At 52.8% G+C, this 18,362-nt stretch overlaps 1 protein-coding gene across 1 annotated transcript in view; it reads left to right on the plus strand.

Annotated features, from left to right (window-relative positions):
- The first annotated feature begins 219 nt into the window (after positions 1–219).
- Positions 220–18,362, plus strand: part of WWC3 (WWC family member 3) — a 122,615-nt gene continuing 104,472 nt past the window's right edge. Inside the window, exon 1 of the mRNA XM_080652841.1 lies at positions 220–817. Within this exon, the coding sequence (XP_080508967.1) occupies positions 546–817 (272 nt within the window). The 5' untranslated portion in view covers positions 220–545. The remainder of the gene's footprint in view (positions 818–18,362) is intronic.

Genomic DNA, 18,362 nt, shown 5'->3' on the forward strand with positions numbered 1-18,362 from the left:
GAGCCGCCGGCCGGGTCGGAGGAGGAGAAGCTGCGCACCGGGTGGGGGCTGAGGGTAGAGGAGCGGAGCGGATCGCAGAGCAGCCCCGAGGGAGACCGGAGGCGGAGCAGCCGGCGGAGATGGAAGGCGCTGCAGCGGGCCTGGGAACGGGGCAGGAGGGGGCGGGGCCGAGGGTGGGAAGGGGGCGTGGCATGCCGGCGCCCCGCCCCTCCCGGCCGGGCCGCGCCGAGGAACGAAGATGGCCGGGCGCGCCGCGGGAATTGAGGAGTCACCCGCAGCAGCGGTGGCCGCCGCTCCGGGACTGTGACTCTACGCGCGACAGCGACTCGCACGACCCGGACAGAGCCGGCTGGCTGCGCGCACGGCCACGCGCCGGACCAGCGGGCGGCGGGCGGGCGCCGGGGCACGGGCGCCCGGCGGAGGATGCACCGGGCGCGGCGGGCGGCTCCCCGCGGCCGCCCCCGCTCCTCGGGCCCCGGGCCTTAGTGCTGGCTGAGGAGGCGTCGCGCGCGGGGCGGCCGGGCAGCGGCGGGGCCCGCGCCGTCATGCCGTGGCTGAGCGGCGGCCGCCGGCGGCGGCGGGGACAGGCGCGCGAGGCCCCGCGGGAGCCGCCGTCCGTGCAGACCCCCCGGGAGCCGCCGCAGCCCGCGCCGCCCGCCGCGCCCGCGCCCCCCGCGCCCTCCGCGCCGCTGCGGGCCCGCGAGAGCTCCGAGCTGCCGCTGCCCGCCGGCTGGGAGGAGGCACGCGACTACGACGGCCGCGTCTTCTACATCGACCACAACACGCGCCAGACGTCGTGGATCGACCCCCGAGACCGGTAAGGGCGCCGGCGCGGGGCCAGGGCCAGCACCCGGACGCCCCATCCCTTGGGCTCTGGGACAGGCTCGGGGACACCGGGAGGTCTCCGGATCGGGCGACGAGCAGGGCGCCCCCACGTCCCCATCGCTGGGGCCCTGGCTGAGGATCGAGGCACCTCCTCTCCCGGCTTCGAGCCCCGGAGCGCGGAGCTTCGGCCTCCTCCCGGCCCCCGCCGCGGCGGACAAACTGACTGGGTTCCCTCACGTCACCCGGTGACCGGCGCCTGGGAGCTGGGCGCCTGGAATTTCCTCTCCCGGGGCTGACGGATGGCCCTCTTTTCCTTTTTCCGCCGCGGCCTCGCCCATCCCCGCCGGGCCTCTGCGGCCCACCGCCCCCGGCTTTGGCCCCGCAAGCACCCCGGCCCCGCGGTGGCCAGAGGAGCTGTCACCTTGGAGCACAGACTTGCGCCCAGCTTGCTGGTGCGGGCTCCCTGTCTGGCGGGCTCAGCCTAGTTTCCATCCAGGGACCGCTGCCAGGCGGGACACCTCAGGGGTTCCCAGATCTCTGGGAGTTGGGCGAGCCTCTTCCCAGCTGTGATGGTTAGTTACTCTCTAGCGCCTTAAACATTGAGTTAAAATCCTGATGGAAACAGCCTTGTGTACTGCGGCCAGAAGGGAGTATGATTAGACCCAGATGCTTTTGGAAGAAACGAAAAAACAAGAGTTGAATTTTAGGGTTCCCCTTTGTGCAAGCAATGAATAGGGCACTAGGTTGTCTTATTATTCATGCAAATAGGCCGTATGGAGTCAAACACGAATTCTTGCATTTAATTAAGTCCACGGAATGGTGCTTTTCTTGAACCTTTTCAATGGCTCAGCTGCTTTTGCTGAGATGCAGTTTTCATGGGCTTGGGAATTCTGGTGAAACCGAGTGTTTCCCGCGGTTATCTGATATCTTGTCCTGTCTGGAGCAAATTTTGTCCACGGCCCGAGTGCCAGAAAGGAAACACCCTGGGCTTCCCAGTGATTTTAAGACTTGAAAAGGCCAAGTGTGGTGTGACATCGCGCCTGCTTCCGTCTACCTGCCCAGGAGAGGCAGCGTGCATGGCACTGGTGCTGGAAGAGACACTTGCCGGAGGGAAGCTGCTTGAATTATTGTTGGAAGCGTGTTTCTGGGTTCAGCCAGGGAAAACAAAGCCCCATAAAGCAAAAGCGTCGCGGTGCCCTCACATTCGCTCTGAACATTGCAAACCCTGGACTCAGAAACGTAGGTAGCCCTAGCACAGCTCTGTGGGTTAAAAGGATGCTTAGTTATTTTGAAAATCAGGTGAGATCATATTATAATTTTAACCAGAGGCCGGAGCCACAGCTGTCTGATCAAGCCTTGGATGGTTCTGGAATTGCTAGAACTGCTTGGAATGTGGTGCCCTTTTATGCTGTGTGTGTGTGTTACAAACCCAAACAACTGGAAAATGAACCAATTAAGAATAGCGTTTTGCTTAGAAAAGGCTAAGGCGCATTTTATGAGGGTAATATAAAACAGTGGTGGTTCCATTGGAGTGGGGGTTCAGGATGAGAAGTATAAATGCAAGAATTTCCTTGTTTGTGGAATGACCCAGGACATAGGTGAGCAGACCCTCCAGGAGCCAGCTCTGCGTGCACTTCATGCACGCCGCCTGCTCTCCCCTCCAGAAACCTGTGTTCCTCAATGAATCCCCCCCCCCCCTCTGCAGACATTTTTAAAAAGCCTTGCTCCTAATGCTGAAAGTGTCGTCTGAGTGAACAAAAGTGGATATTTTACATTTTTTTGTAAAGTAAAAACATGTGTATACGTTTATGAGACATTGTTTTTATAGTGAGTGAAAATTCAGCAGGGGACAGCTTGCACTGCAGCTCCCATAATACCTTGCCCGAAATATGTATGGAATGTTCGGCAAGCCACAAACATTGAAGGGGAGTCTCTGAAGGGTGTAAATGGTGTAATAGTCATTCTTCTTCTTTCAAAACAGAGCCCTGCCGATTTTTATAGGTGACCGGTTGTCCTTTAAAGTTGGACTTGTTTTATTATACGGAAAAAACTGTGTCGGAGCACATTTTCTCCATATGCATCTGACAGTTAAAACCCCGTTTGAGTGGCCTTTGATTCATGTGATCAGAAAACGGTGTTCAAGAAATGAGGACTTCCCCCAAACAGCTTCCAAAGACAGAACTGGCAGGGGAGAGGCAAGTTGATAGGTTTTTAAAGAAAATGAAAAATGAAATTGAAATTATGGAGGAATTTCGATGTAGTAGGTGAGGTGCACATTGTTGCTGACTTAAAACATTTCATATGTGAAGTAATTTAGCACAAACTGTAATAGTATCAAATATACTGTTGGCCCTAACCGGTGTGGCTCAGTGGATAGAGCGTCGGCCTGCGGACTGAAGGGTCCCGGGTTCGATTCCGGTCAAGGGCATGTACCTTGGTTGCGGGCACATCCCCAGTAGGAGGTGTGCAGGAGGCAGCTGATCGATGTTTCTAACTCTCTATCCCTCTCCCTTCCTCTCTGTAAAAAATCAATAAAATATATTAAAAAAAAAAAAACTGTTGTAAGTGAAGTAACCGAGGGCCAAGGGTGGTAAACAATCCCTTCTAGAGTTTTCTGTTCATTCCACTTATTGTTGTGTTTAACAGCATTTGCTATTGCGGGCTCAGGGCATGTTGGTGAATTACTGTGGCTCTGCTTTCTTTTTCAAGTCACAACAAAGAGGTTGCAGCCTAAGGCAGTGGTCGGCAAACTCATTAGTCACCAGAGCCAAATATCAACAGTACAACGATTGAAATTTCTTTGGAGAGCCACATTTTTTAAACTTAAACTTCTTCTAACGCCACTTCTTCAACATAGACTCGCCCAGGCCGTGGTATTTTGTGGAAGAGCCACACTCCAGGGGCCAAAGAGCCGCATGTGGCTCGCGAGCCGCAGTGTGCCGACCGCTGGCCTAAGGGGACATCTTTACAGATGTGGCTGGAAACATCGCTGCATTTTCCAAGCAGAATTCTTTAGTTTGATTCTGAACCTGCCTTGGGTTTAAACGCACTATCCCTGCAGGTCAGTACTGGGAGTATAATTTTCAGAGTTTCTGGAATCCTATCACAAAACTTCCTTTAACAACATAGAGTTAATTCACCATTTCTGTGGCCGGTAGTTTCCGTGGGCGAGTCCTTTGTGGTATTCTACATACATGAGCTCAGAGTTCAGTCCCCACTTTATAAAAAGGTATCTCCCATTTAGGTGGGAAACGTGGGAAGAGCATTTCTGCTTCCGTTGGAAAAACCCGGTGCCTTCGACGGCTGTACATCCATACGTGTGCTTGCCGAGGGCTGTGTTGGTCCTGTCCTGTAGGTGGGCTGGGCGGGTGCCCCTTCAGGGTCTGTGTGCTCCGGCGCAGTTTCGTTGTACACTCTGGGAAACGCCAGCCTTGAGCAGCTGAGGATTGGTGAGCCGTGGCACACTGGAGATCAAAACAGAGTGTAAATGATCACGACGCTGGTGGAAGGCCCAGATGATACCCTAACAAACGCCTGTAGGGACCCTTTGTTCACGAGACGGGTGTGGCCTGCGCCACATGGAAGAATTCTGTGGTTATAGTGAAAGTCCTGTGGGCAGGCTATCGCTTTAAGCAGAAAACAGTCCATGGTTCGGGGATTTGCCAGGTTGGAGCCCCACAGAACAGAGCCAGATGACGTCACTGATTGCTACCTTCTTGGAACACGTACTTAGTATTAATTAATAGGACGCTTACTATATTTATCCCACAGAGGCTATTTTGGTATTCTATAAACTTTCTGATAAACAAGTAATGATTCCTCCATTTTTCATGTATAGGTGGTGTTGGTATGAATGTGTGGGAGTGTCTTGATTTTAAGGACATAAGGGGTGGACTCCTGCAAGAATGTTCTTCCATTTAGATGATCAACAACTACTTCTTGGTCTATTCTTGGTCTAATATCTTTCTTTTTCTTTCCTTCCTTTTTTTTTTTTTTTTTTTAAGTGAATGGAAAAGTCATTCATTTTCAAAAATAACTCCCGGATGTTTGGAAATCTCTTAAGTTTCCTTTTCGTCCCTTTCACTCTGATTTTGGAAGTGGAAGCAGTGCGCTTCACCGTCTCCGTGGCTGCTACTTCGGGAGCCCTTGGGCCAAGTGACGAGTGAAAGGTCACTTGGGGAGCCTGGGGAGCCGCTTCAGCCCAGGTCCTTTTGCTCATGTTGGCTGCCTTTCCAAGAAATGAGATAATTAATCCGATGGAATAAAAGCGGCGCTGCCTTCTACTGCGTTCAGTTATTCCCCTTTAAATCCCGTGCAGTGAAGAACTGTTTGCGGAGATTCCTGGCCGCCTGTGTGCTAGGTCGGTAGATGGGGACGTTGGTCTGGGAGAGAGAGACAGACATGTGAAATGAAGACAGTGGTGGTTACCAGGTACTATTAGCAGCTGGTGATGGCTTCCAGGGAAAGGAGGGAGGACTCACTTGAGCCCGGGGTGGTCTTTATTCTCACCCATTTAGCTTCTGGATTGAGGGTTTTGGGGGCTTCCTCAGCGCTGGGGAAGAAAAGTGGGAACGCGAGGAAAGTACTGGAGATGAGGAAGTGCTGGACGTGTTCAGAAAAAATGAGGGAATTGGACCGTTCGACCCAGAGTCTTTGTAGGGGCGGGAAGACGCAGGCAAGACCACACATAACTTAGAATCCCACAGCGTCGGGGTTGGAAGAGCTAGGACTGTCCTGTTCAAACTTCTCATTTCGCACTTGAGGGCCACAGTCAAGGTGTGCGTCCTTCTGGGAGTTGGAGGGATAGGGACTCGAACTTCTGACCAGGAGCCAGTGCTCTTTCCACTGTGCCACCCACCTGCCCAATCCCTACTCCATCCATCCATCCATCCATCCACCCATCCGTCCGTCCGTCCGTCCATCCGTCCATCCATCCGTCCATCCATCCGTCCATCCGTGTACCCATCTGTCCACTGTGCACAGCCTCCTAGTCTCGGGCACTCTTCCAGGGTCTGCCTGGTCCCTGCCTCCATGGGGCTCACAGTGCGCTCGTGTCCTCCTCTCCGTCCCCCTCCGGCCGCACCATGCTGCTGCCGCTGCCGACTGGCTCTCCCCGCTGAAATCCCTTGGGTCTGTGGTTATGGCAGATGTGTGTGGAGCGCTTACCATGAGCCAAGTGCTCTAGGCATTTGCGTGGATGCGTTTACTGAAAGCCCACAAAGGCTGCACAGGTGTAGGTGGGCAGGTGATGAAACTAGGCCACGGGTGGGTGACTTGGTAACCTTCCTTCCCAGAACCAGTGAGGGGAGCGTCTGCCCAAGTCCAGAGCTCAGCCCTCTCGTGGCTGGGTCGGTTCCCCTTGCACTGTGGTGTACCCACTGGTTATTTCTATCGGGCACCCTTTGCTGTCTGGTATTGAACCCCTCCCGGGGGTAGGTCGAATAATGACCCTCCGAAGATGTCCATGTCCTCGCCTCTGAAACCTACTGGTAAGTTGCCTTCTGTGGCAAATGACATTTGCAGGTGGGGTTAAATTACGAATTTTGAGATGAGGTGATTATCCCGGATTAGCTGGTGGGCCCAGTGTAATAACAAGGATCTTTACAAGAGGGAAACGGGAGGCTCAGTCAGGAAGGGAGACGTGGCAGCAGAAGCAGATGTTGCGAGTCATGTGGTCACGAGCCCATAATGCAGGCAGCTTCTAGAACGGGTGGGGAACGTGCGGCCCGCAGCCCGTATAAGGCCTGAGAAATCATGTGGTCTGGCCCTGCCAAGGTATTAGGGGCGAGTTAATTGAATGTTTGACCAAATAGAGCAGGCTCATTTTTAAGTTGATGATTGTATAAGACCCTCCAATGGTGTTATAAATATCCCAATGGCTCTGGGCACAAACAAGGTTCCCCACCCCTGCTCCAGCAGCCGGAAGAGGCCAGGAGCTAGGTTTTCCGTACGGCCGGGAGATGGCACACAGCCCTGCTGACACCTCCATTCTGGCCGAATGAAACTGATCGTGCACTTCTGACCTCCCGAGCTGTGAGACAATGCATTGGTGTGTTTTTCTATGTTTTGTTTTGTTAATCCTCACCTGAGGATATTTTTTCCATTGCTTTCCAGAGAGAGTAGAAGCGGGAGAGGAAGAAGGGAGGGGGGAGCGAGAGAGAGAGAGAGAGAGAGAGAGAGAGAGAGAGAGAGAGACAAATATCTATGTGAGAGAGACATATGGACTGGTTGTCTCCATGCGCCCAACCGGGGGCGTGGAGCGAACCTGAAACCCTTGGCCAGGAATTGAACCCGAGACCCTTCAGTACCTGGGCCAGTGCTCTCGCCACTTCGCCTCACTGGCCAGGGCGCCTTTGTGTGGTTTTGAGCCACTTGGTTTGAGGCAGTTTGTCCACAGCAGCAGCAGGAAACTAAGGCACCGCGTGCGTTTTGTTCCGGGTGAGCGTGGAGGCATCTGATGAGCGTGGTGTCCTCGATAACAGCCCAGTAGCTGACGTTTATTGCAGGCTAAGGCGGTACTGCACTAAGCATTTGATGTCCATTTTCTCCTCACCGCCCCCCTCGCGGTCCTTATTGCTGTGGACTGAGCCTGGAGTCTTGCTCACATTGGGCACCAAGTCGGATGTGATGAGCTCGCCAAATAGGGGATGGTGGGTGGGGTGGATTTCCTCGAGAAGAGGCCAGTTGGGAACCATCAGCGGGTTTCACACACAGTGATGGGCCCGAGCTAGAGCGACCCGGGGCCCTAGGCCTAGACGAGGCAGGGATTATGTCAGAGGAATGGTGAAGGGAGCGAGAAGTGCCAGGAGTTAGCCGATGCTTGGATTAAGGCAGGTGAGATCGGGAGGGGACCGAAGGAATCTGGCTGACACCTTAGGAGGCCTGAGACTCACCAGGGGTCCACCCGAAAGCCTCCCATGAACCCCACTCACACGCCCTCGCTGTTCCGGCTGCTGCTGGTGATGGGGGGTGCGCAGTGACTTGGTTCCTTAGAGAAGCGTGTTGACTTGCTCACTTTACTGTGTTGCTGATGGGCAGTGTCCTCGCGTAGCCAGCAGGGGCAGGTGTTCCTCTAGAGCCGTGGTCGGCAAACTGCGGCTCGCGAGCCACATGCTGCTTCTTTGGCCCCTTGAGTGTGGCTCTTGCACAAAATACCACGGCTTGGGTGAGTCTATGTTGAAGAAGTGGCGTTAGAAGAAGTGTAAGTTTAAAAAATGTGGCTCTCCAAAGAGATGTCAATCGTTGTCCTGTTGCTATTTGGCTCTGGTGACTAAGGAGTTTGCCGACCGCTGCTAGAGCGGGGCTGGCTAGTTCTTTGTTGTAGGGCTGTTCTGTGGAGTGTCCGATGGTTAGCAACACCAGGGGTCTCTATTCACAGATGCCAGTAGCACACCTGCAAGTCACTGCAACCGAAAGTGTCTTCAGACATTGCGACGTGGCCCCTGGGGTGGGGGTGCGGGGCGCCGGCAGGGCAATATGGCCTGGCTGAGAACCTGGAACTGCTTTTGTCTAATTGGTTACAATAATTCATGCTTAGGAGCTGAATCGGTTTCAAGCAGATTGACAGTTACTGAGCTGTTATATACAGAGGGGAAGACCACAGAGGCCTGATTTCTGTGTTTCCATGAAGAATGGATGTTAGCCTGGCCCGTGTGGCTCAGTGGTTGTTTGTGGACCTATGAACCGGGAGGTCACGGTTCCATTCCTGGTCATGCCTGGGTTTCAGACTCTATCCCAGGGGTGGGCAAACTTTTTGACTCGAGGGCCACAATGGGTTCTTAAACTGGACCGGAGGGCCGGAACAAAAGCATGGATGGAGTGTTTGTGTGAACTAATATAAATTCAAAGTAAAGGAGCGGAGGGGAGAGCAAGAGAACCGGATAGAACAGCCGGATCCAGCCCGCGGGCCGTAGTTTGCCCAAGGCTGCTCTATCCCCAGTGAGGGGTGTGCAGGAGATAGCTGATCAATGATTATTATCATTGATGTTTCTATCTCTCCCTCCCCCTTCCTCTCTGAATTCAATAAAAAATAAAAGGATGTTAAACATAGTTATATGACCAACCCTGGATTTACTATACCATAACAAATAGTAATCACAGCATATGAAACTTGGGGGATATATTTTAGTACGAGTGTATTCTTCCATTTTTAGTTTATCCTCAATTGATAGGTAGTTTCTGAATGTCAAGTGTATACACATCCACGGTGCAACAGAAGAAAATGAGCCCATGAACACTTCTGTGTTCTGCAGCAACCGAGAGAGCTGGCCTGGCCTTCTGAGTGTGTGGGCGGGCGGGCGGGGGTGTCCGTCTGCCTGAGACGCCCCCAGACATTCCGATTCTCTGTGGACGGAGCAGCAGTGAGAGGCTCGCCTCTGCTTTTGCTCAGAAGCTCGGCGAGGACAGGGCAGGGGTGTGTGAAAGGCTGCTTGGGGAGCAGTGCAATCGCCAGTTTTCCATCTAGAGGGCCCTCTTTGAGAGAGAGAGAGAGAGAGAGAGAGAGAGAGAGAGAGAGAGAGAATCTTTGATAGGCTGTCTCCTGCACGCACCACCCGGGCATGTGCCCTGACCAGGAATCGAACCAGCCACCTCCTGGCTCATAGGTCGCCGCTCAACCACCGAGCCATGCAGGCCGGGGGCCGGGCAAAGGGCCCTTTTTCTTCTTTTATTTCTGTAAAGCTCAGGGAGTGGCGGGAGAGGGGAGGAGGCAGGGAGCCGGCTGGGCCAACCCCAAGGGCACAAAGCCCTGCAGTTGGCCGGGTGGGCCTTGAGCCGGGGCCAGAGATCTTCTCCGCGACTCCTGTGCGCTGGCCTCCGTGCGACCAGGAGGTAGGGCCGGCCCAGGCGAGAGTGTCTCCAGGCCACGTGCGGCTCAGGCAGGACACCAGGCAGCCATTGTAGGACACGGATTCTTCCTGCCGCTCGGAGCTCTGTCTTGGGAAGGCTGTGGGAAGGCGCCTGACTCCAGTGTGGGGGAGCCCCGAGTGTGTGGGCAGACTGGATTTGCCCTGAACATTACCCCCGGTTACAACAATTGAGATATAACTCATGTATCACAAAATGTACCATTTTCAAGTATACAATTTACTGGTTTTCAGTATATTCCCTGGGTTGTGCAACCATCCCCACTCTCTCATTCTAGAACATTTGTATCATCCCCCGAAGAAGCTCTGTGCCCAGGACCAGGAACTGCCCATCTCCCTCCTCCCCTGGCAGCCAGTAATCGGTTCTCTGTCCCTCTTGGTGCGCCTACTCGGGGTGTTCTGTATAAACGGGGTCACTCAACCTGCGGCCTGCTGTCTGCTTATCCCACTGAGCATGATGTCTTCAAGGTTTATCTGCGCCGCAGCCCGGATCCTGCTCCATTTCTCTCCATTGCCAAACACTGCTCCACCGTGCGGCGCCCCGAGGTGCCCTCCCGGTCGGGGCGTTCCCTGCAGAATACAGGAAATAGCTATGTCTTGGATTCCATTATGTCAACTCCCAACTGTTTTACTCACAGAGAAATGACCATTCATATGTTTACAATGTCAGAATATAAACATGACCTCGTGTACTCGGTGGAAAAAACGAGGTCTGGGCTGGCCGAGATCAGCTGGTGTCTGCCCCGCGCCCAGGCTGCCGGCTTCGGCTCCTTGATCGCCGGGAGCGGGCCTCCCCGCCGGGCGGTGCGCGGTGGGCCTGGCCAGAGAGCTCCGGCTCCCGGGGGATTGCAGCGGAGCCAAGAGCCACAGCCATTTTGTGCCAGGGCTGGTGGAGAAGTGATATCGGAGGTGCTGGTGCTTAACAGGATTGGAGTTGGAAATCTTGAAATTGGGAGACTATGAGTTTATTAATTTTTCTCTGCAAATTGGCCAAAGACGGTCATTTGGTTATTTTTCAAGGAGAAGGCACCCTTGTTCTGTGGAGCAGCTGGGCAGACCTGCCTTCGGGTCGTGGCTGTCATGGATCGAACTGGGCCTCCTCCTCTTGCAGCTTCGCTTTCTTCCCATGTAAACTGGGGCCAGTGTGGGCCGTGGTGCAGGTCCGTGAGCGCGGGGGCCACGTGCAGAACCCGGGTCCCACGCACCGGCAGCCCCGCGCACAAGGCAGCTCGAATGTTCGCACGCAGGGCTGCCTTGCAGCCAGGTTGGAAAGTCGCTCGTCTGGAGGCCAGACGGGGAAGTCCCCGGCATCTGCAGGTGCAGAGGAGCCTTCAGGGGGAGGAATAAGTGTCTGTATTCAGATTTGATGGTTTGTGTACCTGCTTGGGGGCGATGGTTGTGGGAATGGTGGAGATGGGGTCAGGGGGGGCAATAGATTTTCTTTTCTTTTTGTTTTTTTTTTGAATCATATGAACGTATGAACTTTTCAAAGAATTGAATGAAGAAAATCGGCATAGGCGAACAGGGTGGTGGTATACGTGAGAATTTAAGAGCCCTTCCTCCTCCCCCTCCTCCCTCTCCCCCCTCTCCTTCTCCTTCCCCCCTCTCCTCCTCCCCCTGCTCCTCCTTCCCCTCCTCCTCCCCCTCCTCCTCCTCTCCTTCCTCCTCCTCCTCCCCCTGCCCCCTCCTTCCTTCATCTAACTGATACTTTTGTGTAAATTTCTCTGGCAAGTTTCTATTCCCTAACTTGAGCCTTGAGTACACTGTGTTTCTAATGCTGATGTCACAGCCCAATACAGTTAACAATGTTGATCTTAGGGGGTCATTTTGTGCATTTGGAATTTCAGAGCTGTAACAAATATCTCCTATTGCATGCTGCATGAGAATTGCTTATCCTGTCTTTTTTGAAAAATGTCTCTTGCCCCTTCCCCCCTGGGTCTTGGCTAATTTTCTGAAGCGGCAGCTACATTGGGACAGGTGGGCATGTGTGAGCGAAGCCGGGAGGGTTTGGAGTTGGGGAGGGGGGCGTTATGGCCCAGGAGGGCCGGCAGACCCTGCGTGTGGTCAGGGGCCAGGCTGGGGTCCTGTCCGGCTGGCCTGCCGGCCTTCCATCTCCAGGAGGGGCCGGGCATTCGGAAACCAGCTCAGGGCTGGCCTGGCCGCAGAGCTCGGATTCACACCCTCCCTCCCACTTTCCTTCTGTCCCGAAATACCCTTGGCGCACACGGGCCTACTTCTAAGAGAAAATGGACATTTCTTTTTGTTTTCAAATATTTGTATTGATTTCAGAGAGGAAGGGAGAGGGAGAAAGGGACGGAAACATCCATGATGGGAGAGAACCATTGATCAGCTGCCTCTTGCACGCCCCACACTGGGGATCGAGACCACAACCTGGGCATGCGCCCTGACTGGGAATCGAACCGTGACCTGGTTCATAGGTCGATGCTCAGCCACTGACCCACCGTGGCCAGGCGAAAATGAGGTTTTTAAAGAGGGGGCGATGCTGTCCTAATAGTGGACCCTTATGAAGCGTGCTGTCCTCATTTATGAAGTTTAATGTAACTTCACGTGCCCAGTCAACCAGTAGATGCAGCCCCAAACCTAGTGAAAACGAATTGTTTGGCATCATGGCTACCAGCCTGCTGCTTGGTTGAGTCTTCCTTTGCAGCCAGCTGTGTTCGTCTCCCGCTGACCCCACTCAGTCCTCGGTTGGTGCTGCACAGATGTGCGTAGCAATGACTGTGGGTGGCCTCGAAAATGCTCCCTGCAGGGACCCGGGGTGTTGTTTCTGTTACCCCAGGACCCACGGAGGCATTCTTGCCATATGCGAATGACACCACACATGCCGATGGCTTTGTGTCCTAGTCCCTTCTCTCCACCTCTCCCTAACTGTATGTGCAGACACCCAGACTTTTCCTTGGGGATTTTGCCTGAATGGGATCATACTATCAATTTTTTTCCCTGCGACTTGCCACTTTCACTTAACAATATGCCTAGGTGCCATTCCCGCCATCAGGATACACCGAGCAGCAGCGTGGTGACTACAGTTAACAGGGCTGCAGTGTATACACTTAGAGGCCCGGTGCATGAATTCGTGCATGGGTGGGGTCCGGCCAGCCTGGCCAGGGGGAGGGGACATAGGCGGTTGGCAGGCCTGCCTGCTGGTCGAACTCCTGGTCGAGGGGACAATTTGTATATTAGCCTTTTATTCTATAGGATATACACGGAGTGGCCAGATTATTATGCGTTCAGAGATCATGATAATCTGGCCACTCAGTGTATTTGAAAGATTCTAATAAAGTAGAATTTTAAAGTTCTCGTCACAAGAAAAACATTTTTGTTCCTCTGTGGCGATGGATGTTAATGAACTTACATGGGGTGATCGTTTGGCAATATATGCATATATCAAATCATGTTGTACACCTGACACTAATACAGTGCTATGTGTCAACTTTAAAAAAGAAAAAAGAATACACAGATCTACCACTATTCTTTTTAAAAGTGTATTTTTTGAGGTAAAATTCACATCATAATAGCTCATTTTAGCATGAACAATTCTGTGGCATTTAATACAGTGACAATGTTTTGCCACCACCACCCCCCCTCGTCTAGTTCCAAAACATTTTCTTCACTCCAAAAGGAAGCCCCGTGCCCATTAGTAGTCACCCCCTCCCCTAGCCCCTGGCAACCAGCAGTCTGCCCCTGTCTCTGTGGATTTGTCTGTTCTGGACGTTTCTATCAGTGGGATCCCGAGATGTGTGGCCTTTGCTGTCGGGCTTCTTTCGCTCAGCATCATGTTTTCGAGGTCCCCCCATGTCGTAGGCATCTCGTGTTTTGCTCCTGCTTTTGGTTTAATGCAGGGGACACACTGTCTTGTGATTGTCACCGAGGGCAGCTGTGCGAACTTTGCCCATGGGAGCAGCCGGCACCCTTTAAGAAAAATGAACTGAAGATCAAAGACTGGAGATCAACTTCATCTAGCTTTTAGGTTATTGCTTTGAGACAGAGAGAAGTGTAAAATATTTCACATTTTTTCTAAAGTTGGGGCCAGGAAGCCAAAAATCTAATACGGGGTAAGACATTAATAACCTAGATGCTACCTCTGCACCTGGTGCCACGGAGCATAACGAACCATTAAGATCACCCCCGCATGCATATAAGAGTAACCAACGGATGCAAAACATTGGGGGGTAAGGGCATGTATGCGAGTGGGGGGGGCAATGGTAAGATATGTACACATATAATACCTTAAAAAAAAAAAGATCACCCCCAGCCCCTTTGCTCCACGAGATGAGAAGGCCCATGTGAAATAGTAGCCCAGCGCTGGGGCGGGCCAGCGCCTGCCACCTGCACTGTGCCACCACGCGTCCCTTACCTGGATTTCTTCGTGGCTAGATTTTCTTACATGTACGAGAGTGACAATGCTTATTATCAGTTGACGAACCAATATTTTATTTATTTATTTAAAAATATTTTTATAGATTTCAGAGAGGAAGCGGGAGAGAGAGAGAGAGAGAGATCCATTGATCGGCTGCCTCCTGCACACCCCACTAGGGATCGCCCCAGCCCACAACCTGCCACAACCCGGGGCATGTGCCCAGGCCGGGAATCGAACTGTGACCTCCTGGTTCACAGGTCGATATCCAACCTCTGAGCCACGCCGGCGGGGCCGAACCAATGTTTATTGAGTGGAAACTCTTTCCCAAATGTGATGTCTGGCCCTGGGGGAATCTTAGCACAGTGTTTTTCAAATAGCAGCCTGTGGGCTGAATCCAGTCCACATCTGTTTATGTACAGCCTGCAAGATAACAGTGGGTTTTCCCTTTTGAAATGGTTGAATAAGAATGAAGAGTAGTATTTTGTGAAAGTTGTGTAAACTCCAGCTTCAGTGTCAGTAAATAAAGTTTTATTGGAGCGCAGCCATGCTCACGCGTATTGTCTGGGGCTGCTTCTGGGCTGCAAGGACTAAGTTGAGTCACTGAACAGAGGCCCTGTGGCCGCAAGCTGAAAATATTTACTCTCTTTACACAGAACAGCTGACCTCCAGCCCGGCCGGCATGGCTCAGTGGTTGAGTGTCAACCTATGAACCAGGAGGTCACGGTTCGATTCCTGGTCAGGGCACATGCCTGGGTTTCAGGCTCGATCCACAGTGGGGGGTGTGCAGGAGGCAGCTGACCAATGATTCTCTCTCATCATTGATGTTTCTCTCTCTCCCTCTCCCTCTCCCTTCCTCTCTCAAATCGATAAAAATATATTCAAAACAAAGCAAAACAGCTGACCCCCGATCTTAGGAGCATATGGGGTCTAATCAAGGTAACCATTGGCCAGTGGAGGTGGGGGGTGGATGAGGTGAGGGGTGCAGGATAGAAGATCCTAGAGCAGGGGTGGGCAAACTTTTTGACTCGAGGGCCACAATGGGTTCTTAAACTGGACCGGAGGGCAGGAACAAAAGCATGGATGGAGTGTTTGTGTGAACTAATATAAATTCAAAGTAAAGGAGCGGAGGGGAGAGCAAGAGAACCGGATAGAACAGCCGGATCCGGCCCGCGGGCCGTAGTTTGCCCAAGGCTGAACTAGAGAGAAGGGGCTCAGAGCAGATGGGGACTTTTTAGTCAAGGACCCCACAGTAGAACTTCTCTCCCCTCTCCCCGCAAAAAAAGGATCGTGCCTCTGTCATAAGACAACCAGGGGGAGTTCGATCACTTAAACAATAGGCAAATTAAGACTACTCTATTAACAAGGCAGGAAAATAACCACTTTGGGAAAGATTTTCATTAAAATACAGTGAGTTCCGGGGATCTAATTGTGGTTATTGGTAACGTATTGTATACTTGGGAGTTGTTAAGCGAGTAGATCTTAAACGTTCTACTGCAGAAAAAGAAACGATAATCATGTGATGTGATGCAGGTGTTAGTTCACTACAGCAGGAACCCTATTGCAACAAATACGTGTACCAAGTCCACACATTCTAGCCCTTGAACTTACACCCTGGTGTATGTCCATTGTATAATTGTACGTGAATAACGCTGGAAAAAGTACTCACACACTTCAAAAGCGAATGCTTAATGCTACCCAGTGTTTTAGTTGCTGGGGGTGGGGGGTGGGGGTTGGGGCATAGGAATTCCGGGGAACAGGAAGTGTGTGGCGGCTGTATGCGGTTCTTGCTGTTAGTCGTCGAGCTGTGTACCCTCAGGGGATGTCCTTAGAGAAGATTTAGATATGCTTTTGGAATGCCCATATAATCTTGCCAATTTCAGCGTTTAGAAACCGATGTGTTTCTTTTATTCTTATTTCAAGGAAAGGTGGTGGGTAGTTGCTCTCTTAACAGTGGGCGGCGTGGGATCTACGATGACACGCTCCAGGGCACGGCCGCCGGCTCTGCGAGCGTTTGCACACGGTGCCTCTTTAAATGGCCTTGACTTCCTCCCGCCGGGACTCTCTGCCGAGGCTCCGCGACACCGTCTGCAGGCTTCCCCCGGCATCTCACGTAGACCCTGCGGTGCTCCACGCGGCTCAGGTCACTCCAAAACTGTCGTCTCGTTAGTCTCACTCTTAAAAGCCAAGACGCCAGAAATCAAACCCTCCCCCCTCCAATATCATAAACCTCCAAAATGTCACCACGCAGATGGCATATTGACAAAAATGTCAAGGATTACCAAAAATAGCTTCTTGAGTTCACATGCGCTCAGGGGAGAAGAACAGAGGAGCATTTGCATTTTAAGTGCCACCGTCATGGCCAGAACCAATAATTCCTGTTGGAGCAGCTCCCGATCCCCGGCTCTATCTCGGGGCGTTAGGCATAGTTTTAATTTTTAAATAAGAACGCGTGTACTTACCATGCCTTTAAAATTATTAATAGAGAGAATCCTTTCTCTTATGCCACTTATCACCCAACTCCTTTAAGAAGAGGACTCACTATACAGTTTTAGATAAACATGTAGCAAATAAAATACTTGTTTTTCCTGAGTCATTGTCAGCAGCTCAGTTTTAAATCGAGTGCCAGCTCAGTAAATATTTGGAGTCCAAAGTCTCATTTCCTTCAGATGGGCTAATTTTTATCTTGTTATGCAAAGGGGAGAGACATATATCCCTGGTTTTTTCATCTGTTTCGGGTGGTCAGCGGCCGCGCTCCCATGGGGTGGAGCGGATGTCAACCCTTTGCGCGCCATTGACAACAGTCCCCTCGCTTGTCACTTTGGGGGCGGATGCTCCTTTTCTCATTTGGGGAGTTATAAAACCATGCGTATTCATGCCACCCAGGGGGCGGGGTAGGAGCAAGAGCCAACCCTGGATGCCACAGGAGGTGGTCGGTGTCGGCGGACAGACGGCGATTGTGTGAGAGAAGCAACGCGACGCCTCTGGCTCGCCTCTCTGCCGGGGTCGCTGATGCTTCATGGCTGCGCCTCTCCACCTGGAGGGAGAGAAGGCCCCGCGTGCTCCCGAGTGCTCAGGGGAAGGAAAGCTGGGAAAGCTTCCGTGAAGCAAACCAGTGACATAATGGCACCACTAGCGTAGGAGTTACTGGAATTGGTTGGGGCAGCCGTTGGCTGGGGATGTTTGCAGAGCTGCGAGGTGTTAAGAAGTGGTTGGGTTTTTTTTTTAAATATATTTTATTGATATTTTACAGAGAGGAAGGGAGAGGGATAGAGAGCTAGAAACATCGATGAGAGAGAAACATCGATCAGCTGCCTCCTGCACACCTCCCACTGGGGATGTGCCCGCAACCAAGATACATGCCCTTGACCGGAATCGAACTCGGGACCCTTCAGTCCGCAGGCCGACGCTCTATCCACTGAGCCAAACCGGTTTCGGCAAGTGGTTGGGGTTTTATTCCTCCCCCCAAAGGCAGTCCTACATTCCAGTTCTCGTTCTTGTAGTAATAAGTGGGTTTCGAAGAAACGGAAGTTCTTTGTCCGTGCCGTGGAAGCGAAGGTGAGGCGGAAGTGCGGCCTGCAGACCACGGTTCTTTTTGAATAAAAGGCCCCACGTTTATCGGAAGGACAGGATCCAAGGCAGCCCTCCACAAGCCAGAGGAGGAAGGTGCTGGTCAGCATCTGTGAAGCCCGATTCCTGAAACACCCTCAGTGAACGTGATCGGAGCAGCACCGGCTGGAAGCCACTGGCATCGTTTCTGTCTCTGGGTCGGTCTCGCTCGTAGATTGCCGCAGGAGTCACAGCCTAAACCAGGCGTCCTCAAACTACGGCCCGCGGGCCACATGCGGCCCGCCGAGGACATGGATCCGGCTAGCCGGGTGCCGCTGCCTGTCCTGCTTAGCAGCCGACGCGTCCCGGGCCCGCAGTGCGCATAGGAATTTGTTCATAGTTTTTTTTTAAACGATAGTCCGGCCCTCCAACGGTCTGAGGGACAGGGAACTGGCCCCCTGTTTAATAAGTTTGAAGACCCCTGGCCCTAAATGGTGGCCAGCAGCGGTCAGCTGGCCGGGGCCTTCCTGCCTGATGGCAACTCCCACCACGGGTTGTTAGCCAGCTCCGAGACTGCTCATTCTTTCTTTTGTTGAGCTGGCCTTGGCCGCAGCTTCGCCTGCCCCTTTGGTCCTTGTTGGTTCTCATAAGAGTCTATAACAGCCGTGGGCAAACTACGGCCCGCGGGCCGGATCCGGCCCGTTCCGCTATTCTATCCGGCCCGCGGAGCTGAAAGAGCGGAGGGTTCT

This window comes from Plecotus auritus (assembly GCF_963455305.1).
Source record: "Plecotus auritus genome assembly, chromosome: X".
Lineage (NCBI taxonomy): Eukaryota > Metazoa > Chordata > Mammalia > Chiroptera > Vespertilionidae > Plecotus > Plecotus auritus.